This window comes from Vigna umbellata, chromosome 1 (genome assembly GCF_029865625.1).
Source record: "Vigna umbellata cultivar VRB3 chromosome 1, Vumbellata_1.0, whole genome shotgun sequence".
NCBI lineage: Eukaryota > Viridiplantae > Streptophyta > Magnoliopsida > Fabales > Fabaceae > Vigna > Vigna umbellata.
In genome coordinates this window covers 104752780-104778068 of record NC_142165.1, presented here as the reverse complement: position 1 = coordinate 104778068, position 25289 = coordinate 104752780, and the positions used below count along the sequence as shown (strand labels likewise).

The following is a 25289-nucleotide window of genomic DNA, read 5'->3' as shown; positions in this document are numbered from 1 at the left end:
CATAATTTTGTACCGTATGATCATCCAGGGTAGCAGTTGTCTGGACTGTTAACCTCGTACTCCGAGGTAATTCCAGAAACCAGACAACTTTCACAGGAGAATCATTGACCGATTGGTAACTTCCTTAATAAATGATCAGACTCACCAATGAAGTCAAGCTCATAATTTTATTATGTATTTTTCTACTTCCTATTATCTTAAAATTTAAAAATATATGATATATTATTTCTCTTATATAACTCATCAAATGTGTAAACCATATCTGCCCCGTTATATATAAACTCTGACCTGTATTTCCACTTGCAGGTTTCATGGTATGAATTTTATGTAAGTCAGAGTTAGTGGTGACAAGGTCGGCTATAAATTAAAAAATTGGCGATTATTTGGGAGCAGTAACAAGTGGTGGACATGGAGTCGGATCAGGAACTTTAAAAAACGTAAGGTGCTCTATTTGTTAGCACAGTACTATCTGCATAATCTTCCACCAAAAAGGGAAAGGGTATAATTTTAAATGAATGCAGCTTTATTCATCATATCAACATTATATTCTAATATAATTTCTATAATATTATCTCACAGCTAGATAACTTCTTGGAAGCACGAGTACGAGAGTAAACAACTAACAAGAAAATATTGATAATTAGGAAGCAGCGTTGATATGGTTTTTGCCCAATGAAAACATAGTTAAAAAATAGAAATCGTGTACTTATTGTGATGAGAATCTATCATATTAATAAATTATTTCATTTTATGAGAAATGAATACATACATTACAGTATTAACAAATGTAGGATTCATTATTATATATAACAAATACCTGGCTTAATGGATTTCCTACGTACATCTCTTAAAGTTGTCAATTAATTAACCTGAAGAGGTAATTGTAGAGAAGTTGATCTTCTCCTTCTGAAAGTGGTGTGCAAATGTCCCTCACAAAAAGAGTCATCCACCATGCTCCTGCATTAGTCTTTTCTCGCATGCATAGCAATGTTTTATATGTTATTTCAAAAAGTAAAAGTCACACATATCAAGGTATATTTATAAATTTTTTAAAATTAGTAAGAATCTTGAGACTCGCAAGTGAACTTTAGACATAAAATTATTAATTATCGATCGAGTTCACCTAATACTTTTACATCACTTATAAGTCAAAACTAGGCCGAGAGGATCTCGTCACCCTATAGTACATTAGTTTTGGTAGCGTATATATTCTTTTCTCTTGTTGTATTTGGAAATTGCTGTTATATATTGTAATCAGTACATGAATAGATAAGAATGCAGATAACTCAACAGGACCATTATGTATATTTTTGGATGAACATTACACACACACACACACATTCCTTTTACAGCACTTTTTAACATTGAAAATCCTTGTTGTTTGATACTACAGTACAAGATAGCTTGATATGTCTGCAGTTTAAAGGCAAAGTGGTGTCTTACGTTGCTTGCCTCCTACAGATCCCTAAAATCGTCTACAACGTTCACTCCTGAAGAATTTGAGTTATTATTGTTTTGGATCATGAAACCGTGTTGGACACATTTGCTTCTCTCCACTTCTTATCCTGGATTTTGCTTTAATTCTTGTTTTAGTCTTCATATATCATACCAGAGATTCCTAGATTTAAGAACAACGATTGTCACCTATTGTCTTTGTCATTAACCATTTATACTACAAGCAATGTGTGGAAGAATTAAAGAATCTAATCGTCATCCACAGTCAGTCCATTGTGATTGGACCGTGATATTAAGTTAGCATTATAAATTAACTTTGTTAATGGAAGAAGCACCATGCATGAGTCCACAGATTAAACAATTTGAGTTATTAAAATACAGAACGCGTGCGAAACTGGAAAATAAGACAAATTGAAGGTTTACATTATATATTTGGCGTCTTAGTTCATGTACTCGAAGAGGAAATATGTCCATTACATATATATAGAATTTGATAACTATTTTGCATCATGCATGCCAGCATAACATCACACTAATTAGCTAACACAAACGTGACACTGGTAATATAAAATTTGAAGATTGTTATTCTGGATCACTTTCATATAACAAAGAGAGTATGTGTTTGAAGAGTAAGATTGATTTAATTAATGTATGCAACCTAAAGGATATAGCACACAAGTGTTGAATTGAGTCAAACACACGAGGCCATGAGCAACATGATCAAGTCACAAGTGGCGTTGCTGTGTGAATATATAAATCTAACATCTCTGGTATCATTGTCTATAAATTAAGCATATTTACGTTTCCACATTCATCGTGGTCTAGCTTGTAGTGTAATTTGTGTCCTTGCTTATTAGGTTTTGCAGTCATAGACCTTGCAAATCATTAACAATGAAGAAGTCCTGTGGTTTGAGAGGTTACTACCTTTGTCTAATCAATATGTTCATGTTGCTTTTGGTAGCAAGATCCCAACTGACATCAGATTTCTATAGCTCATCATGTCCTAACCTTTCAAAAATAGTAAGGAGAGAGGTTCAAAAAGCTCTCATGAATGAGATGCGAATGGCTGCTTCTTTGCTTCGCCTTCACTTTCATGATTGCTTTGTCAACGTGAGTTTAAGTCATATATATGCATGGTTTTTTTTTAACCTTATTTCCATTTATATCTTAAATTCTTTCCCTTGAACATCATCAGGGTTGTGATGGGTCAATACTGCTAGATGGTGGTGATGATGCAGAGAAGTCTGCTATTCCTAATCTGAACTCTGTTAGAGGATATGAGGTTGTAGATACAATCAAAAGTTCAGTGGAGAGTGCATGCAGTGGGGTCGTCTCCTGTGCGGATATATTAGCCATCGCTGCCAGAGATTCTGTTCTCCTAGTAATTATATTCATAATTATTCTCTATTTTATTTTCTTCGTTAGTTTCTCTTTTTATCGTTTTGCATGGGAATGAAATATGAGTTTCCCAAACAAGTTGCAGAAGTTTTTAACTACACCATGTTTCTTAAACCTTGCTATATATATATATATATATATATATATATATATATATATATATATATATATATATATATATATATATATATATATATCACTCATAAAATCATAATGTTTCGTAGAGTGGTGGACCTTCTTGGAAGGTTTTGCTAGGACGAAGAGATGGCACGTTATCAAACGGAACACTGGCAAATACTGCTCTTCCTGCGCCATTTGATCCACTGGATACCATCATTGCAAAGTTTACTGATGTAGGCCTTAATCTCACAGATGTTGTTTCTTTATCAGGTATAACATAGAACTTCAGCACTCGTAATAGTTTAATGAAAAAAACATACGTGAAGTATCTCTTAATTGTTTCATACGTGAAGGTGCCCATACCATTGGCCGAGCAAGGTGTACTTTTTTTAGCAATAGATTGTCCAACTTCTCAGGAACAGGTGCACCAGACACCACATTAGACACTGCCATGCTCTCTGACCTGCAAAGTTTGTGTCAAAATGGAGATGGAAACGCAACTGCAGTTCTTGATAGAAACTCATCTGATCTATTTGACAACCACTACTTCAAGAACTTGGTCAGTGGAAAGGGGCTTCTCAGTTCTGACCAGATTCTATTTTCTAGTGATGAGGCTAATTCAACCTCTAAACCTTTGGTGGAAAGCTATATCAACAATAGTGGCCTCTTCTTCGGGGACTTTGTCAATTCTATGATCAAAATGGGGAACATAAATCCAAAGACTGGTTCCAATGGAGAGATTAGGAAGAACTGCCGAGTGATAAATTCCTAGGGATATGAATCTGGCTTCCAAAGATATATATATGTAATTAATAAGCAGAAAAACAAGTGTTTTCTAGTTATATTTAGGTAACTAAGGTTGTTGTTGTTCTTGTTTTATTGTGTTAAGTTACTAGAAATGGAATTTCAAAATGTGTTTTTCAGGTCCCACACAGTGAAAATGAAAACCTAACCCAACGGGAGACAAATTATGATAACAGGCTAGTCTTCAAACCATATACTTTTTGATTCGGATAACATTAACTTTCTATTACAAATTTTGATGTTTTTCATTAAAAATCTGAAATGTTAAAAATTAAAAATAGTAACTTAGATGAGGAATACAGATGTTATATTTCCATGTGTAATATATGAAAATTATTTTGGCCAGTAAGAGACCAAATTAACAACATGACCTAAGTTAAATTGGCCACAAATTATAATTTATTTTCTTTATTTTGATGTAGTAAAGTTCACCTTTTATATTATTCATTATACTATATTTACTCTTACACTAACAAAAGGATATATAATTTTTTTTACACTATTACAAACTTAAAATTGAAACTGACTCTTCAGCATAGTATCCTTGTACTCTTCAGCAGCTTTGTTAAAAGCAGGTTCTTCATTAAAATCAGAATGAATTGCAGGATAAAATCTGAACCAATGACTTTATTGTCACGAGCAGCAGTTAAATCCTTAAAACTAGTAGCTGCAACAACTAAATAAGAATCTGATTGAAGATCAAAATTAGAACCAGCTGCTGCAATATTACTCAAAACAGAACGAAAATCAGCACTAGCACCATCAGAAACTGGAAAATCAGTGACAACATCATTGGTTAGAAGAAAATCTTTAGCTGCAAGGGAGTTAAAACTGGTTGTGTTGCAGGTTGTAAAAAAAAAAAGGTTGTACTCCAGAGTTACTTTCAACATAAATAGAGCGCAAGCAGAGTCACAAGTGTATTCACTATAGTTTTCTGAAAATTGTGTTAGATCAAAATCTAAGCCTAAATCTCTAAACTGTTTTCATATTTGTCCTGTTTCGCTTATTTCTCCTCTTTTTCAATCTCATGTTGCACAATTTCTGCAGGTTTTTCAAGTTGCTCGACAGCTCTAATTATCTTTTCTCTTCTTGTTCTTCCTTTAGTTTCATCATTATAGCTTCTCCAATACAACATTGTAAAATACAACATACAATGTTTATGTTTAAGATTATGTTTACCTAAAAGTCTTTTGTAATTTTTAAATCCACTGTAATTTTGTTCATTACAAAAAAATTATTTGGCATATGATAAATCAAGTACAATTTGACGATACATTATTCTCTTATTATATATATATATATATATATATATATATATATATATATATATATATATATATATATATATATATAGGTTTTGCTAACTTGTTTAAGTTTTTTTTTTCAGTTGGTACATTTTAGCTATGTGTATTAGGTTTTAGTAGATGAATAATTTTCATTCTCAAAATTAGAAAAAAAAACAAGAAACTCTCATACCCTTACCCACATCCCTCATTCATCTCAACCATTTGTCTTTTCATCTCTCTCACTCCAACCTTTTCTCTGTCATCCCTGGTGTGGTTCCAACTGAAAAAAAAATCAGAAACACTCGTCTAATCTTAATTCACCTTCCTCACTTGTTCCATTTGTTTCTCTCTCATCTCCATACTCTCTCATCTCCATACTCTCTCATCTCCATACTCTCTCTCACCACAATTTAATATGTTTGGTTTTATTTTTAGTTGTTTAATATCATGTTCAATATTTTTAAGTTATTTAATAAATGAACGAACAAAACAAAGCGCAACAAATTGCGGTGTCACGAGTTGCTATGTATGGGAGAGAGAGAGTATGGAGATAAGAGAAAAACAAATAAGTGAGGAATGTAGATAAGGGTTAGGCGAGTGTTTCTAATTTTTTCAGTTGGGAATACGACAGAGAAAAGGTTGAAGATGAAACAGAAAGAGTTGAGAGGAATTAGGGAGATAAATAAGGGTTAAGGGGTTTCTTGTTGTTTTTTAGTTTTGAGAATGAAAATTATTCAAATGCCCTTGACTTTAAAACTTATAATCCATAATATATGAGGGTATTTTTGTTTACTAAAATTCGGTATAGGATACTCATGTTAGCAAACCTATATATATATTATATTATGTAAGTTTGTACTAACGATGAAAATGTAAAAGTTGTAATGTTGAAAGATGTAATAAGAAAAACAATTGCTATTTATATTCTGATTTTATTATATATTTTTTTATTTTATTTTTTCAAACTACCATGTATTCCCTTATTTGTGTTCCATTGTGAGTTGAGAACACATGTTCAAACTCTTGTATTACACCGTTTACAATTTTTTTACTGTGTAACTTGATATGTCTTTTGAGTATGTTGAGATTTTTTCATTACTAAATTGTAATAAAAAGGAATAATATATTGTAATAAAAAGGAATAATATATACAAGATGAAATATAAAATGTGTTTGATTTAGGGAGATATTAATATACATATGATTAATTAATAATAAATTATTAAAAATTGATTTAATTTCATTCAAGTTTAAAACATCAAATAATATACTCCATACAAATCTCGTGTTGAAAGTAATAACAATCCCAATCTTCTTCTCAAAAAATGCAATAACAGTCCTAATCTAAACTAATGAGAGTAATTTGGGTATTTAATTGGGGAGTGAGGTTAGATGGGAAAAATAAAAACTTCAAAAGAATTACTGAGAAAATTAGCATTATCGAATCGACTGGAGCGTTCCTTGGTGTTTCTGAGGAGCTGAAGAACGCATAATACAAGAGAAAGAAAAAAAAAGGAGCGGCGAGAGTGAAGTTGGAGTAACTAACAATGTACGGTGACGCCACCAACTGGGACGAAAATGCATACAGGGAAACGGTTCTCAAGGAGAGGGAAATCCAAACGCGAACCGTTTTCCGAACCGCTTGGGCTCCACCCTACAATCTCGACACTCTCCTTGTTGCCTCTAGCGACGGTTCCGTCGCATCCTACTCCATCTCTTCCTCCATCGCCGCCTCTAAGCTAAAAAACGTTAGCATAATCTCAATTGCTTTTTTCTTTCTTATTTTATTCGATTCAAGTGCATATCAAACCGATTTTGCTTGGCTCGTTTACTTCCACTGCTCGCGATTTCACTTCACTTGACGACGAAACTAACTGTTCTTATTTCGTGATTTTTGCGTTTGTTGCAGCCTTTTGGTTTTGTTAATGCGGATACAGATAAGTATGTATGCGTTCAAAATTTTTGCTTAATCAATTATTTATTTATCGGTCTTAGGTATAACTGTGTTTATTGTGCGTTGCTATTGGTTTAGGTTGTCAGTTGAACCTAATTGCTTCATTCAAGCGCATTATGGACCTGCGTATGATGTCAAATTTTATGGTGACGGTGAAGATGCTTTGTTGCTGAGGTTCAAATTATTACTGAATTCTGATCTTTTCTGTTTCTCTACTCGTACTGTCTTCTCATGGTGCACCGCATTAGGATAAATTTCTGTTTGGTCAGTATAAGAGCACGGCTTTTGTGTTTGCTGTAGATTGCTTCTTATTTTTTGTTCGCCATTTAAGTTTAAAAATGAGAACTTTTGGTTTGTGGTACTAATTATCCTGTGTCATCTAGCTGCAAATAAATAGACCTGGATTCTAGTTGCTATGTTGCCATTATCCTTCAGGTTTTTGTTTGATATTTGAATTTAGTATTCTTATAGCAACTCCTTTCTTGTATAGTTCTATATTAACCCTAAGAACCTGTTTTTGTGTGGCTCAACCGATGGAGTAGATTGATCTGGCAGTCAATTGTAAGAACAATACATAGGAACTGGTTGTTATCATTAAAATATATTTTTGTAGCAAGCAATCTGTGGCAAAAAGGAGGGAATATCACTTTGAATCACAACCAGAAAATACATCAAGTGGTAACTTGAAATGCCCACAAAGTACAGCACCCTGGAGCTTTGGACAAAACTTAGAATCGACATAATACAACTGCTTAAATGGACTTGTGTTAGCAAATATTATAGTTACTAGATGCAAGAATCAAACATATTAACAACCATCACGTGTATTGTCATAACTGTGGATGTTTAATTTATCACTTGGCACAAGTCCTGATAGCATTTTATCTTTCAGCTGTGGTGATGATGGTCGGATTCGAGGATGGAAATGGAAAGAATTTTCAAGCGCTCATTATTCTGTTTCTTCACAAGGTGGTAATGCTTGTTTGGAAATGTTTCATTGCTTTCTTTGTTTTCCCCTAATTATATTGTTTCTGCATCTATGAATCTTTTGGTGTGTTTGGTAGAAAAGAAAGAAATAGGTGAGAGATAAGATGAATGAAATTAGGAGAGAAAGAGAAATAAAGTGAATAAAACTAGGTGAGAAATAGAGTGAAAATAGAGGTGTTAGTTTTAAGAGAAACAAAGAAGAGATAGAAAAAAAAAATTAAAATTAATTTTTTAACAAGAAATTGATTGTTTTTAAGAACAAACTATTGTTTCAAAAATCAATTATGATTCTTCTCCACACATAATGCTATATCAAATTTTATGCTATCAATTACGAAAAACTCAATTGATTATTATTTACATATTTCTGTTTTCATTTTTCATTTCTTTGCTGTTTTGTGGAGAAAATAGGAAGGTGTGCAACACCTTTTTATTTTTCTTTCCTTTTATTTCCACACTACGAACACATACCATTTCCTATCAACTCCCTATTTATACTCTCTCCTTTCTATTATCTACCAAACAAAGAGTTAGTGTTTTATTTTAACTGGCAAGTGTTTCTATTTTATTCAGAAGCATTTTATTCAGTATAAAAATTTCAAAATAGATGCTATCCCACTAGCATTTTTGGGGTCAGCTGGTACATACTGCCTTAAGGGATTGGAAACCATGATTTTAAGTGAGAAGCATTAGAGTGATTTATCTGATGCAGAAAGGGTTTTGACTTTGTTCCCAAACACATGTAAATATAAGTAAATTATTGATCAGCTAAATTTCTCTGGTTGCCTAAAAGCCCATTCTAGCATTGTTCTTTACCCTCTTCCATATATATGCCTAATTGTGTGTTTGATTTGATTGGGGAGTTTCAATCTGTTACTTCTTCGATATCACTTTTTGTACTATTGAATAATGATTTGTTATATTTCTTATGTGTGTCATCCCTTAACATTCTAGGAAATGATACCAAGCCTGTACTTGATGTGGTGAATCCTCAACACAAGTGAGTTTTTTGAGTATTGATGCATATTTCAGCTTTCTTTACAAGATGCTTTGTCGTTCTTGATTTCAATGCTGTTTAGTTCATGTACTTTCTGTACATTCTCTGAATATACTTATGCATTTGGGCTCCATGTTTGCCATCATTGCCTATTGCACTAAAAAAATATTTAATATTATTTGGAATGAACTTAATGTTTAAATTCTTATTTATCTTATTTGCTTTTACAATTGTTGTTAACTTTGTTAGTATTTATCTCACTTGGAACCTGTTTGCAAAAAAAAGATTCTTCTCACTGAGTAGAATTTTTATAGCTTATTATGCAGTATCAGGCTATCAGCAATTCCTTTGTGCCTCCTTTTTTGGTTGTCTAATGGTCCTCTATATGCCCACACTTTGTTTTTCTAGAGGTCCTTGGGGCGCACTTTCACCTATTCCTGAGAATAATGCTCTTGCTGTTAATACTCAGGTTTGCAATTGGTTTTTTCTGTTTGTTAGAATAATTTACTTGTTATTTCACGATTCAATTTGTTCCTATTTTTTTGTTTAATTATAGGAGGGATCAGTTTTTGCTGCATCTGGTGATTCTTGTGCATATTGTTGGGATGTGGTATGTATTCATGGAAGGTGAATATAATTCCTGCATAGGAAGTTTCTTGGATAGCTTGATCTATAATTATACTTGCGTTAATATTGTACTAACATGTGTTAATGTTTCTAGGAAACTGGCAAATTGAAAATGGTATTCAAGGGGCACATGGAGTATTTGCATTGTATAGTTGCACGCAACTCGTCCAATCAGGTCTTGATTCTTGACCTCACTGTTTTTGGACTTGTGGGTAATTATTAAACAAGAAGAAATAAATCCAAAGGTGAAGGAAGAATGGAGGTTGTTCTTGTCTAGACATGGATATGAATTTTATTAAGTAACTTCTACATGACATGAAATCGTAATAGCTATAGCTAAGATACATAACTTGTTAAACTATAGGAAATATAGAGTGACATTAAGCTGAAATCATGTATTCCCAATGCTTTGTTTATATTGAGAAAACAAAACCAATACAATAAATAGAGGAGATTTGATATGAAATCAATATAATAAAACATGTTGTCAGTGGAATTTGTCCATAGATGTCTCTTCAAAAGATGGACCGTACACTAGAATTTTAATACGTTGTATTGATATACGTGAAATGTTGTTGAAGAAAATTTTCTAGGTATGGGAGAGTCAAATGGTGAAGGAGGGTTGACAAAGGTGGGAAACTAACTACATATATATTGGTTAGAAGGAACAAGGGTAATAATATGGGACATACTCGAAGGCAGAGACATCAACTAAAACAAAATATCAATTATGTTTAGGAGAAAAATATCGATACCCATTTTTGAGATAGATGATATCCTAAAGACATATGTTGAATATAGTAAAAGTAGATATAGGGTTAATCTTCCTTGTGTAGAAAATACATATAGGGTAATATATTTATAATGATGATAAAAGATGTTAGGGGTTTGGTAGTACCAATGCCACAATCCTTTGCTTGTAAACCATTGACAATGGTAATGAAGGAAAAATTGTCAAATAAGGGAAGAGAAAAAAGAATGATGACCAAGTATATGATCAGTTGCAATATAGTCAATGACCAAAGGTCCCAAGGAAGAAAATTGAGACATGTAATGTTATTAGTAAATTGACAAGTCTCACTCCATCTGAGAAATCCTCATATGTTGTCAAAGTTTTATGAGGCTAGTCAATCGTACCGGAAGACTTTTTTTCCTTTTTTTTAAATATGTTCTAAAATAATAAATAATAAAATAATAACGGGAGAGAGAATCTCGAATCAAATTGCCAAACGAAGTCAGATGGAGTTTCAATTACCATGGTTGTGTTTGGATGAAAGATGTGAGGACGATGATGGTGGCCGGAAGGCAATCATCACCACGTGGCAACATGGGTGGCAAATGTGTGGATGGGAAAGATGCATGTCCAGACACTTCATATAATGCCCTTGGTTGGTGTTTGGATGATCTTGAAGTTGACGTTGGGCAAGTCTGATACTGATGTTGCCGAAGCAAATGGAGGTTGTCAAAAATCGTTAGAGATGCCACTGAGCAGTGAGCAAGCGTGGAAAAAGGGTTTGAGAAAAGAAAACTCTTTACCTGAGACAATGGGTCACCAACCCAATTTTCAAGAGGCTTTGTGATACCTTGTTAAGCTACAGGAAACAGAGATGTTGAATTGGAACCTTGTATTCCTAAGACAACACGAGTGTTTTATTTAAATTGAGAAAACGAAATCAATACAATACAATAAATAAAGGTGATACGGTATCCTCTAATGGTATAGATATGATATGGGAATAAGTAAAAAATTCCCAATATTACATATATAATCTAGATATTTCTGATTGAAAAAAAAATCTGATTATAAAAGAATTGTGCCTTATTTCTACAATTATAACATGACTGAAGTAGTCACCTGTTTGTTTACAATTAAGATTAAAACGACAGATGAACAGGGATAAGTAGTGATCCTAATGGAGAAAATGTTATTAATTTTTAAAAAGAAGAACGAGAGATAACATGGAGTTTTATTCTTTAATAAATTGGCTTTTTTTAAAAAAAATTTTTTGCTCCTTTATCCTTAATGATAATAAAGGTATGTGTTAACACTTTTTTGAAATTGGAACATATATAAGACATAAACAGGGAAATAATTTTATGTACCATATAAAGAGTAACGAAGGGGAAATGAGATAATGGAGAGATGTATACCGTTGAAGCAACTAAAAATCTTTTCTTAAAAAATAATCTATAGTTTCTACAAAGAAATGTTCAAATGCTGCACTAGTAATAGAATTTAAAAGTTCCATTACTCTTCTGTCGCTAGAGAATATGTAGATTAGTATTTTAAATTCCTAACTGCAAAAGCATATTTTCTCTGTTGACATTTCTCTTTTTCTTAGTGATTATTTTTCCTTCCCACATTATGCCTAGGTTTTTAACTGTTGCTTCTTTCTGATCAATGTTCAGATCATAACAGGTTCGGAGGATGGGACAACACGAATTTGGGGTAATATTTTTTTTTTTTCAGCTCAAGTTACTAAAGTTTAACGGACTGCATGAAACAGATTACTTTTTTATGCAAATTCATTGGTTATTAAAATTTATTGATATAGATTTATTGGGTAGTTAAGTTTTTGTGGCTTATTTGCAATGTTTAATAGATTGCAAAAGTGGAAAGTGTACCCAAGTAATTGATCCAGTAAAACATTTGAAGTTGAAGGGATCTGCTTCATGGGTTGGCTGTGTTGCTTTAGATGCAAGTGAGAGTTGGTTGGTAAGAGCATATCTCTTATTTTATAATTTCCTTGCCTTCCCTTCCCTTCATATTAGTGGATTCATGCTAATTTGGTAAAAGAAATTGAATATTTAGACAAAATGTTGATCGCCTCGGTAATTGCAGATGCAGTGGATGTGACGTTATGAGAGGATGATTCCAGTTTAACCATTATTTCTCAGGGTTGAGAATAGTGCTATAAAGCTGTGCTGGAGTGCCCCTGCCCATGACAGGGGTCTCTGTAAAGGCACAGTCCAGTGTTGTGGCTGTAGTGGCCTTTATAGTAGTTGGGATATCTCTGTAAACACTCTCTAAAAATATGTCATTTGAAGCTTTTCTCTTGCATATCTCTTCTGACCATCTCCGGAAGCATGTGCGTGGCCAATTTTACAATTTTCTGACCTCTCTGTTGTTTGGGTAACTTCTGCCCTTTCCCCTTTGTTCGCTGTTCTGCGCTTGCTAAGGGTAGCAGAACAGTGGATGCATTTTGGTTTTTCTGAAAAGAGAAGATGATTTACTTGATTTAAGTGGGGACTGAATGACTGATGGGAGAAAGAGGCTAAGATTTCATTTGTGTCTAGAATCAGAGGTGGTACTGGGGCTGCACCCTAATTGGTCCATTCTATTTCCTAAGTAGTCCTACAATTGGGAAAGGTGTTCTTTTGCTTCTACTATATAACTTGAATGATAGAAAAGATTTTATTGAATTGATTCAATAACAGTACATAAGCCTACATAAATAAATCCTAAAATAATGATTACAAAAAGATCTCTAGAATTTTCCAACTGCTGACATGTAATGATAACAATATCCTATCAAAATATTTTCTCCTGAATCATCAATACACACATATATATATATATATATATATATATATATATGTATATATATGTATATATATGTATATATATATGTATATATATGTCTGTATGTATATATATGTCTGTATGAATATGAATATAAACAAATTACAATACCATTTATCCTACCTTTTGGGGTCAGGCACTTTCTGGGATTTAAAACATTGTTATTTCTAAGAACGAATATATTTTCTCTGTCAGGAATTATAGGTGTTAAATGAAAAAACTATTTTTGTTAACAAGTCCTTTTGTTTCATCAATACAAATAACATGTTTCCAGCCAAAATAGCCTCACATTTTTAAGGTTTTCTTTTCTCTGTAGGCAAACTAATAGAACCAACACATGCATGAGAAATATGTTATGTATGTTGTTCTTGAATAGTTGGTTGCTTTATAAATACTAAAGGGACCACCGTCAACTTTATTCAGGCTTGCAGTAGTGGACGAAATATATCACTTTGGAACCTGCCTGCTTCCGAATGCGTATCAAAAATTCCAACGCGTGCTACTGTACAGGACATGTTATTTGACAATAATCAAGTGAGTTGGTTATATCTCTATTTTCTCTTCACTTGTTTCAAACACGGTCATAATATATGATCATGTTAACCTCTAGAGCGACAGACAAGTTGTCAGTGTCATGCTCCAGAAAGTTGAAGGTGTTTTACATCATATACAAAAAATATTTGTACTCACTATCATTAGCCACAAAAAAAGGTCTTTTATGTACTGTATTGAGTTAGCTTCCCCCTTTAGCCTTTATTCTTCATTTTTTGTGTTCTTAATATCTTTATAGACACTAATAATTCTTTAAATTTCAGAAAAATTTCATGTGAAGATATCTTGGATTTCTCAGGTTGATAAAAAACGACGTTATATCCTTTAGATGCAGAAACTTTTCCCCACCCATCTTAATTTCTTCCGTTCTCCTTTTTCAAACGTTATTTTTTTCAAAATGTCATTAGTAGTATTAACGTTGCAATCATATTTTATCCTAATGATACGTACCTGATGACTGGTACGGTGATGCTGTCAAAATTGATTGGGCTATTTGTAGTCTTCTAACAGCGAGAATAGATGCTCTGGTGAAAATATAAAGTACGCGAAAGTGCCATAAATTTATAGTTCAGAGCCTGTGGTATATGTCCTTGTATTTTTATTTCTCAGCTCCTCCATTTTTCTGGTGCAAAATTTTCTGCGTATTTTGCTCTTGCTCTTGTCAATTATAAGTATTGCAATTACCCTTATCTGAATATTGATTAACTCATTTGTTGTTCTTATAATATCAGTAACTCTCATGATAATTGTAGCTCTGCTAACTCTTGTTAATTGTTTGTATTTTACTTTCAGATTTTGACAGTTGGTACAGATCCTCTGCTCAATCGCTTTGACATGAATGGCACGATCCTTTCACAAATACAGTGTGCTCCTTCGTCATCTTTTTCTATCTCCTTACATCCTGCAGGGGTATGTTCTGCTTCAAAATCATTGCTATTGTGTTTAGTACCGGTTGTCCGCTCAAACATGCTGACGGACTCCTTGTTACTCTCTACTTTATGTGATATATAGTTGCATTACTGCGAAACTCATTTCAGGTTATGGCAGTTGGAGGTTATGGTGGCCTTGTTGATGTTATATCACAATTTGGCAGTCACATGTGCACATTTCATTGTTAAGCAAAGTTCTCAGATAGTTTGAAAATTCTGATTCCTCAGGATCAAGAACCCAAACAATTTCTAAGTCAGCTGTGACAAGCTTTGGGATTAAGATAGTTTTTGGCCTAACTTATTTTTAATTTTCTTCTCCTTATAAGAAGAAACACTATATATAAAAGTTAAAAAAAAGAAAAGTAGTATGAATTTAAACTTATATTTGTATAATTAGATTATATTCATTTTATTATTGTTTTTCAGTCACAAATGTTTTTTTAGAATATAACCTCCACACCTAATGATTGTATCTGATATATAATAACTATTAAATTTTAAAACTATATAATTTAATTACAACACATACATATTTTCTTCAATCATATATTTTAATATATCTGAAAATAGTTGTGTAGATCTATAAGTTTAATTATTGTTACAAACTTTATTGTTAAATATTTTAATAAATATTATAAATTTGATTAATTATTTAAATTTTTTATTCATATTATTAAACTTTATTTAAATATTATATTTACAGATTATACATCATTTTAACTTTTAAATTTAATTATGGAAATAAATTGTGTATATGGATATAATAATAATTAAATAAGTTTTTAATAAATTAAAAAGTTAAATAAAAAACAACTGAGCCATGAATACCCGGCGATATAGGATTAGCTTTCTTAAAAAATCTTTCAAGTGAAAAAGAAAAAGAAAAACTGACAACTTGCTAAACATATCTGTTATAAAAAAAAATCGTTATTCCATACTAATTTTTGTAATTTTTTATTGAACGAATTATGAAACTCTTATTTTGTTTTTCTTGAGAGTAAGACTTTTAGAATGATATTTTTCTTTATAAAAGAAAAAAGAAAAAAAAAAGGGAGGGCTGAAATTCAAGCAATAGGAAAAACTTGGATAATTAAGTTTTTCTTTTAAATAATAAATTTTGTAATCTTATGTCATTTGTCCCTTGAAATTATTACTTCCTGCGTTAATTAATATTTTCGTCTACAAATAATGCATTTAATTATTCTCATAATTCATAAATATTCTACCAGACGTATTTATGAAAGACTTTTATCAGTTCATTTGTATGTTTATGAAGTTTATATAGTAAAATAAGTGAATAGTGAAGATAAATGCATTATTTTGTTCAGTTTTTCTTTTTTAAGTAGGAAAATGTTAATATGTATGTAGTAATTCCTAATTACACGAGGAATAGTATAATCTCCAACCTGAATTTTATAATTAATTGTTAGAAGGCTCTTACCTTTTTAATTTTTACTTACAGTTTGTAAAATGTAATGGTATTTGAAGTTGACTGAATTATAATTGAAATTACGTGTATTTATTTTTCTTTAGGATGATAAAAAATAATAAATTTATTATTATAAAATTAAATATAATCATTTCTATAATTTTATTAGAAATAGTTTTTATTGATTCTGAATGTAATTTTTTAATTGAAAAAATATTAAGTTTTAAAAATTACCAAAGGTTAAAATTAAAAACGGATAAAATTGATAAAATAATTAGAAAAAAAACTTGGGATTTAAAGGATAGAATGAGAAACCAAATGAAGAGAAAAAAAATATTTATATGTATAGAGAGAGATATAGATATATAAGTAGAAGATAAGTTTTAATCTTGAACTCTTTTTTAGAATAAAGTTAAACATTAAGTCATATCCTAAAATGTATCCTAATAATTGTTGTTCGGTTAATGAAACTAGTTTTTAAGATGATATATATATATATATATATATATATATATATATATATATATATATATATATTTTATTTTATTTTTTTTCATATAAAATTTATATTTAAAATATTCAACTTATTAATAAGCAAAAAAAAAAAATAATAATAATATATACAAATGAGAGATAATGTTTGTCTTCTTGGGAAAGATTTTACTGTGTACCTCAATTTTTAACCCTATACTTTTTTATTTTGTACTCAATAACAAATATATTCCTACGACAAGGGTTTATGAATACGAACAGTATCTACTTATTTAAAAAATTTATTCGTTATCCACATGTATATATATCTATTTAAAATATATTTGTTAATATTTTAAAATTCAATAGATACCTATAAATATTTTTAAAAAAATTATAAAATTTTAAAATGAAATTACAAAAAAATATTAAATATAATATAAATTAAATTTTAATTTTAATTAAATTTAACTTAACAAAATATAAATCAATTTTATTTTTAATTAAATTAAATTTAATAAAATATAAACATTTGTTTCGGAATAGTATAATAATATAATATTACACTCAACTTATTTCTTTTTATTATTCTTGAACTTAATATTTCAAATAGTACAAAAATTAATTTTCATACTGTGAAGTCCACCTGATGTATTTTTTTTACATGCATATTAATTCTGGGCAGTTACTCCTCCACCACCACCGAATACTCCTTACATCACTCCATACCAATTTTACTCTTCTCTAAAACGAATGTTAACATTCGTTTCACCTTCAACGGAGGTTGACATCCGTCTATTCACATATTTTATATTTTAATTTATTGTTTTTATTTAAAAAAATAATATTAATCTTCAACGGATGTGGCGAGATCCGTTAACGGATTGCCACATCCGTTTCAATAAAAAATTTTAAAAATATTTTGATTATTACTTAAATAATAATATATAAATTAAATTAATAATTATTATTTTATTAAATAAAATAAAATTAATTCATAAAAAATTAAGTAATAATTTTAAATTAATTAAATAATATTTTTATATTAATTTAAAAACTTAAAAAACTAAAAACTTAAAAAAAAAAAACTTCAACGAATGTGGCGAGATCCGTTAACGGATTGCCACGTCCGTTTCAATAAAAAATTTTAAAAGTATAATGATTATTATTTAAATAATAATATATAAATTAAATTAATAATAATTATTTTATTAAATAAAATAAAATAAATTTATAAATAATTAAGTAATAATTTTAAATTAATTAAATAATATTTATATATTAATTTAAAATATAATAAATTAAAAACTAAAAATTTAAAAAGAAAAAACTTCATGAATGTTGCCCACATCCATTTTAATAAATTTTTAAAAACTATTTTTATTATTTAAATAATAATACATAAATTAAATTAATAATAATTATTTTATTAAATAAAATAAAATTAATTTATAATTAATTAAATAATAATTTTAAAAAAATTAAATAATATTTATATATTAATTTAAAATATAATATAATAAAAAACTAAAAACTTTAAAAAGAAAAAAATTTTAAGGATGTGGTAACATCCGTATCCATTTTAATAAAATTTTAAAAGTATTTTAATTATTATTTAAAATAATAATATATAAATTAAATTATAATAATTATTTTATTAAATAAAATAAAATAAATTTATAAATAGTTAAGTAATAATTTTAAAAAAAATTAAATAATATTTATATATTAAATTAAAAACTTAAAAAAACTAAAAACTTAAAAAAAAAAACTAAACGGATGTGCGGATGTCCCACATCCGTTGAAGAATTTTTTCTTCAACGGATGTCGACATCCGTTCAAGAGAAAAGGAGGGGTGTAGAATATTTTAAGATATAAAAGATAATTTTGGAATTTAGAAAAAGTGTGGTGGTACAAGGAGCAATGTGTGGTGGTGTAGGGAGTAACACCCTTAATTCTGTAGTGTAAAGTTGAGTTTATGAAACTAAAAGTAAACTTTGTAATGACAGCTGTCAACAATAAGCAATAAATATTATGGGCTTGTATATTTTTGGGCTGAGCCCAAAGAAAATAGAAGATGAAATGTTGCGGCGTGAGAGTTGAGTGGGGGTACAGGGGGCAAAATAGGAAGCAGAAAAAAGAGTAGAGCAGGGATGATCTAGGAACCCTGGTTTTATTTGTCACTTCACACAAACCCACTCTCACTTACTCCCTTCTCTGTCGTGGCCACCTTCTGTTATCTTTTTCTCGACTCCGCGGCGTAGATCCGAGGAGTTCGGGAAACCCTAACTCTACTCTCTCCACAACCCACACAGTTCCTTTTCTCTCTTTATCATCTCCACACTAAGGTCTCTCTCATCCTTTCTCCCTGTTTCTCTGTCACAACACAATATTTTTGCTGTTTATTTATCTGTGTTTTGCTTTTGTTTGATTATTAATTATTATTAATTATCTGGGTCATGCTCGTTGGTATTCAAAAGTTTTATCTTTGATTCTGTGGTTTCGGAATTAGGAGGCCCAATTTTATTCTCTCTGGGGATTCTACTGAACCATCTGCCCTTTTTATGGGTTCCGAGTTTGTTAATAAATTTTGTGGCCATAACAATTTTTCTTTTTCTTTTTTTGTTTTTGCAGTCATGGCTGGACTTGCGCCTGAGGGGTCACAGTTCGATGCGAACAAATTTGATTCCAAAATGAATGACTTGTACGATTTTTATTTTCCTTTATTCGGCTGCAATCCGGTTTTCTTGATGATTTTAATTGCTGTTTTTGTTCTTGTTTTGTGTTAGATTCGATTGTCGTAAGATTTTAATGTTCTTGTTGTTTTTTTTTCTTTCAGGCTAACTTCTGATGGACAGGATTTCTTCACATCCTATGATGAGGTTTATGAGAGTTTTGATGCTATGGGACTGCAGGAGAATCTTCTGAGAGGCATTTACGCATATGGTAATTTAATATATTTTCTGTTTTATCCTTTCCCATTCCTACTTTCAACCCTAAAAGAAATGTTCTTCCTAGTGATTGTCATTGGTTTGTCTTTGTTTTATTTAATGAAGAAGCCACTAATTTTGTCCGTGAACTATATTGCATTCTCTCTCCGTAGTCCCTAAAGTAATAAAATTATTTAAGTAATCCTTGAAATATTGGTATCTACCTGTTTAGTCCCTAAGCTGATGCATGTCTACAAAGTTCAGTGACTAGTTTAAAGGATTTTTTTATATTTAAGGGACTACTTTATACTTGTCAGTATTTTAAGGATCAAAGGTAGCTAGGTCAATTGTTCAAAACATATGGTATCACCATAACATTAGACATTGGGTCTGTCTTACACAGTTGTATTATTTTATTAAACCATTATTTTTTGGTTGACCTGCTATTGTTTAGTAGTATCTTGCAATCCTTAATCAAGTATGATTTGTGTTTTAGGTTTCGAAAAGCCATCAGCCATTCAGCAAAGGGGGATAGTTCCCTTCTGCAAGGGACTTGATGTTATTCAACAGGCTCAGTCTGGAACTGGGAAGACAGCCACTTTCTGCTCCGGTATTCTGGAGCAACTTGACTATAGCTTGACGCAATGCCAGGCCTTGGTTTTAGCACCAACTCGTGAGCTTGCTCAGCAGATTGAAAAGGTTATGCGGGCTCTTGGAGATTATCTTGGTGTTAAGGTTCATGCTTGTGTGGGAGGTACCAGTGTCCGTGAAGATCAACGCATATTATCTAGCGGTGTTCATGTCGTGGTTGGTACCCCTGGTCGTGTGTTTGATATGCTTCGTAGGCAATCACTCCAACCAGATCACATCAAGATGTTTGTATTGGATGAGGCTGATGAGATGCTTTCCCGAGGTTTTAAGGATCAGGTGCTTTCAATTCTCTACTCATGATGTGCCTTTTTTCTCTATGCTGATATTTTATGTTGTTTTTTTGAATAGTACTCCTGCACTTGTTTATGTATTGTTATACATAGATGTGTAAACCCTCCTATGTCAATTATGTTATACTTTATATCATTAAAATATTTATACTTCCAACTCTGTTTCTAGGTATGTTTCTTTCGTCTGAACTTTCTCATGTAGTAGTAACTTCTGATGGAATTTGAACTCAAATGCCTTTCAGTTGACTCTTAGAGCCTAGTATATGTGTTATATGTAGTAATAAAAGAATTTATTTGTGTAAATGTTCTAACCTTTTGCTTTATTATTATCAGATATATGATATATTCCAGCTGCTGCCATCTAAGATTCAAGTGGGTGTTTTCTCAGCCACAATGCCTCCTGAGGCCCTTGAGATCACGAGGAAGTTCATGAACAAACCTGTGAGGATCCTTGTGAAACGGGATGAGCTCACCTTGGAGGGTATAAAGCAGTTTTATGTCAATGTTGAGAAAGAGGAATGGAAGCTGGACACCCTCTGTGATCTTTATGAGACGTTAGCAATCACCCAGAGTGTCATTTTTGTGAACACCAGAAGGAAAGTTGATTGGTTGACTGACAAAATGAGAAGCCGTGACCACACTGTTTCAGCAACCCATGGAGACATGGACCAGAATACCAGGGACATTATTATGCGTGAATTCCGATCTGGTTCTTCCCGTGTCTTGATTACTACTGATCTTTTGGCCCGTGGTATCGATGTCCAACAAGTGTCACTAGTTATAAATTATGATCTCCCTACACAGCCTGAGAACTATCTGCATCGTATTGGTCGTAGTGGAAGGTTTGGCAGGAAGGGTGTGGCTATCAACTTTGTCACAAAGGATGACGATAAAATGCTGTTTGACATCCAGAAGTTTTATAACGTGGTTGTTGAGGAGCTGCCTTCAAATGTTGCTGAGCTCCTTTAATCAGATTTTGTCCTCCATGGTATTTAGATGAAATTAGTTTGCGTTTGGAAAAATGTTATGTAATGTTTCTCTACCCCCTCCCCTCCCAACTCCTTTCGTGGCACTTCTTCTCTGAAACTTTGTTTAATAGGCTTAGTTTTTAATTTATGACTTGCTTTGTGGAAACCCATTATTGGCCCAATTGGTGTATTGGATGTTTTTGCACATTTTTCTAGGCAACTTTTCTGTCTTTTAGTTTTTACTAAATTTTAGAATTGCTTGATGATATTTTCTTTTCAGATTATGTTTTGATCTTACATTGTGAACGAAATGGGTGAAATGGAATTGAAAAGTTAATTACTGTGCTGTATTTTTCACTGTAAAGGGTTTATTATTATAACCTTTCGTTGAGGGAGGTAGGGGAGATAAATGGGGAGAAAAAAATGGTTTCAGAAGAGAAGTGGGGGAATTTGACATTGCTTGGAAGTGACGGAAATAAACAAAATAATGAAAAAATGGAATGAGTTTCTTTGTGACCCTCGTTCCCTTTTCAGGTTGCTAAAATGTTGTTATTATCAAGTGATTAAATGATATGTATCTTCTTTATATATATATATATATATATATATATATATATATATATATATATATATATATATAATTTTTTTTCCTTGTCTTTTTTAATAAGATTTTCCAGAAGTGTTTTATTTCATTAGTTTGCAACCTAGTACGATAGTATTAACTTGCACGTCTCTTTACACTAGGTTTCTTTTCACACCTATTCTTCATATACACAATATATTTGAAAACAAAATTATAAAAGTGCCTAAAAGTTTAGGTAAGTGAATGAACCTCCTATTTATCATACAAGTCGCGTTGTTGACACTTTATGGCAAGGATAACGATGATACTTGGTTGAATCGTAGGTGTATTAAACTTAGCTTGAAAGGAGAGGGAAATCTTAATGGCAAGGATTACAAAGAGACTTGGTTGAATTGTAAGCGTAGTTTCTTCAAATTTGACCAAAGGAAGCAAGGTTTGTTTCTTATGCAACTAAACCACTTGGATTCCGAGTTGCATGAAATTCTCCACATACTTATAGGAATTAGGACTTGCTTTAAGAAGATTTTGACTTTGACCTGGCTATTGCCAAAACTAGACGTGTGTTAGTGTGAAACCATAATCCTTTTACATGCTTCCCCCGTTTTGAAAACTTTGGATTTCAGTTTCCTAAGCTCACAATGTATTTGTATTATCATCACTGCCACTGGGGATTGAATTAGTTGCACAAGTAGAACAAGACAGACACATCCATTCTTTTCTTTTTAGATTTTTTTAGATAAATTTAATACCCTTAAAAGCTATTAAATAATTTCCAAACACTTAAGTCGATCAAAGTATAAATTCATACAAGTTTAACTACTCGGAGAATTTATTTTATGCATTTAGTTTATAATAAAAAATGTTATAAATTCAGGAGGAAAATATATAATTTAGTTACTTATAAATATATTAAATAATTCTTTTACTTATAAATGTATAAATTTGTTAAATAAATTGTTTATGCTTCTTACAATGTTATAACTATACAAAAAAATGGAAGTTTAGTTATTGTTGCAAAAAATCTATTTTTATATTCTTTAATCTTCAAATGGAGAGATATTAAGAGTTTGCTTAACAAAGATTATGTAATTGTGTAATTTATAAGCTTTTGAATGAACTTGAAAATATTATTTATTTATTTATTTGAAAATAAAGTTATATAAGAAATAGAAATGGAGAAACAAGTAATGCAATTAGACAAAATTCACTTTAAAATAAACCTACAGAGAAGTAAATCAATTTGTTTTTTGAAAAATCACATAATTACAAATAATTAATTTCCGGTTAATTTGTTAGCATGTTATTATAATTTAATTTATTAAACGGCTAAGTATTCATTTATCTGTGTCGTTATTATCATTACATTAGTTTATTATTAGTTTGTGTGTAAGGGTGAAAAGAAATCTTGTGGACATATATATATATGGCTACAATTTGTAACGCATGTTAAATAAATATTTTTAAAAATATTTATGAGTAAGGGGTACGGGTACAAGTATTTAATTATTTGTCTTTTAATGGGTGAGTGCAAGTGCAAGTATTATGATATTTGAACCAATGATGATACCCACTATCAATTAAAAATTATTCGCGAATTTTATTTGAATATTTTTTTCAAATTCAATTTATCAAAATAAATTTATTATTAAAAATATATTAATTATCGAATAATTATTTAAAATCTGGCTTCGTATGTTTCTATTTTTTATTTAAATCCAATAAATTGAAGTTATTTTGTATTTTTTTAAATTTATATTTTGATGCAAATTTTTTAAATTTTTTTATAAAAAGACAAAAAATATTTGTATTAATATTTTATTCAGTAATTTAATTTAAATTGTACTTAAAAATTATTTTTTTATCTAAATTTATATTTTAAAAAATTGTTTAAATACGGAATGAATAAATTATTTTAAGTATATAATTAATTTTGTTAAGATAATAATTATTTATTTTTTATATAATGACATAATACAATTTAATGTCTTGTATAAAAAATCACACAAAATCACAACAATTTAAGAAACAGAATTATGCTCAAATACATCATCCTACAAGGAATTTTATGGAGCCCCATTTATTAATAGTCTTCGCATTCAAATTTCATCTCTGTTCTTCTAATCTTAGGTACAATTAGAGTGAAATTACCTTGTTTTATAATGAGTAGATAGGTAAGAGAAATTAACTTTATAACAATTATTTAGAAGTTGTGTAAAGTTCTCTGTTCTTGCAAATCTACTTGCTTCTCATTATTTGAACTTTAATTAAGATAGTTGAAGTCGGATAATGTAGTTAGAGATTATCTGGTTTAGATGTATGTATTATATTTTTTAGAAGAAGTCGAGATAAATATGTCATATTTTTAAATTTTTGTAGATATGTGGATTTGTACTTATACTAAATTTAAGGAATCATTTATGCTTTATAATAATTTTTAATTATAATAATTTTTAATGACCGATTTTAAAAACTTTGTTTAGAGTGTGATTTTATTTTAATTTATAATGTTTTTTTTTGGATTAGAAAATATTTTTTTGGAGAGTTAAATGAGAATGATGTTAATGTTTTTATTTTCCTAAACTTATCATGTTTTATCAGGAAAAAAATCATTATACTAACAAATTAGTTAATTAATTTAGAATTTTATTAATAAACAATAATATAAGTAATTTAATGTTTACCTTAATTTATTTATTATTTTATGTAATCATCATGCTTTATATTTTTTTATTTTAATAAAATTTTACATGATGACAAATTATTTATAATTTTGAAATACAATACACTTCGAGATGTCAAAGTTTACACTAATATTTATCATAAATATTTTTAGAAGCATGAAAAAAAAACAAGTTAAAGAATCAATAAATCAACCCAAATTATAAAAAATAAAACGTGTTTAATAAATGAATTCGTACTCTAAAATAAGTATTAATTTATTTCAATGAGTTTGTAGAACAATTTATGAAGAAAATGTAAAATTAGTTTTTCTTAATTATAGAAAAAAACTAATATTAAGACCAACCTCAACCTTAGGGTAAGTTTTATTTTATTTTCTTCCTGCATATCTTTTCACCCAATTAAAGGTGGGATTATGAAGTATAAATCTCTTTAAAGTAGCAATAGTATCACAACTAGTTTTCATTTTATGTTTTTTCTATATTTAATAATATATATATATATATATATATATATATATATATATATATATATCAAAATCTGATTTTAGTAAAATAGAGTGGTCATTTATAGCATTGCTGTAGACTTCTACTTAC

At 30.2% G+C, this 25289-nt stretch overlaps 3 protein-coding genes across 3 annotated transcripts; all 3 read left to right on the top strand.

Moving 5' to 3' along the window:
- The first annotated feature begins 2262 nt into the window (after nucleotides 1-2262).
- On the top strand, nucleotides 2263-3925 carry LOC124823531 (Peroxidase superfamily protein). The gene is made up of 4 exons (XM_047295742.2): nucleotides 2263-2565; nucleotides 2651-2836; nucleotides 3078-3243; nucleotides 3327-3925. The coding sequence occupies exons 1-4, from the start codon at nucleotides 2347-2349 to the stop codon at nucleotides 3743-3745; spliced, it is 990 nt and encodes a 329-aa protein (XP_047151698.1). The 5' UTR covers nucleotides 2263-2346; the 3' UTR covers nucleotides 3746-3925.
- A 2536-nt stretch (nucleotides 3926-6461) lies between these two features.
- On the top strand, nucleotides 6462-15117 carry DWA1 (DWD (DDB1-binding WD40 protein) hypersensitive to ABA 1). The gene is made up of 13 exons (XM_047295790.2): nucleotides 6462-6811; nucleotides 6973-7004; nucleotides 7096-7191; nucleotides 7910-7986; nucleotides 8959-9004; nucleotides 9410-9470; nucleotides 9558-9611; nucleotides 9723-9803; nucleotides 12038-12077; nucleotides 12232-12344; nucleotides 13635-13745; nucleotides 14556-14672; nucleotides 14801-15117. Exons 1-13 carry the CDS (start codon nucleotides 6611-6613, stop codon nucleotides 14879-14881), a joined length of 1110 nt encoding a protein of 369 aa, XP_047151746.1. The 5' UTR covers nucleotides 6462-6610; the 3' UTR covers nucleotides 14882-15117.
- A 3655-nt stretch (nucleotides 15118-18772) lies between these two features.
- On the top strand, nucleotides 18773-21699 carry LOC148207036 (eukaryotic initiation factor 4A-15). Its single transcript, XM_047295789.2, has 5 exons — nucleotides 18773-18940; nucleotides 19227-19296; nucleotides 19432-19538; nucleotides 20019-20449; nucleotides 20797-21699. The coding sequence occupies exons 2-5, from the start codon at nucleotides 19229-19231 to the stop codon at nucleotides 21430-21432; spliced, it is 1242 nt and encodes a 413-aa protein (XP_047151745.1). The 5' UTR covers nucleotides 18773-18940; nucleotides 19227-19228; the 3' UTR covers nucleotides 21433-21699.
- Nucleotides 21700-25289: the final 3590 nt, after the last annotated feature.

Coding starts and splice junctions, on each gene's coding strand:
- LOC124823531 (XM_047295742.2), top strand. CDS start 2,347: ATGAAGAAGTCCTGTGGTTTGAGAGGTTACTACCTTTGTCTAATCAAT. Junction 2,566..2,650: donor TTCATGATTGCTTTGTCAAC/GTGAGTTTAAGT, acceptor GAACATCATCAG/GGTTGTGATGGGTCAATACT. Junction 3,244..3,326: donor AGATGTTGTTTCTTTATCAG/GTATAACATAGA, acceptor TCATACGTGAAG/GTGCCCATACCATTGGCCGA.
- DWA1 (XM_047295790.2), top strand. CDS start 6,611: ATGTACGGTGACGCCACCAACTGGGACGAAAATGCATACAGGGAAACG. Junction 9,804..12,037: donor CACGCAACTCGTCCAATCAG/GTCTTGATTCTT, acceptor ATCAATGTTCAG/ATCATAACAGGTTCGGAGGA. Junction 12,078..12,231: donor TGGGACAACACGAATTTGGG/GTAATATTTTTT, acceptor AATGTTTAATAG/ATTGCAAAAGTGGAAAGTGT.
- LOC148207036 (XM_047295789.2), top strand. CDS start 19,229: ATGGCTGGACTTGCGCCTGAGGGGTCACAGTTCGATGCGAACAAATTT. Junction 19,297..19,431: donor GATTCCAAAATGAATGACTT/GTACGATTTTTA, acceptor TTTTTCTTTCAG/GCTAACTTCTGATGGACAGG. Junction 20,450..20,796: donor CCCGAGGTTTTAAGGATCAG/GTGCTTTCAATT, acceptor TATTATTATCAG/ATATATGATATATTCCAGCT.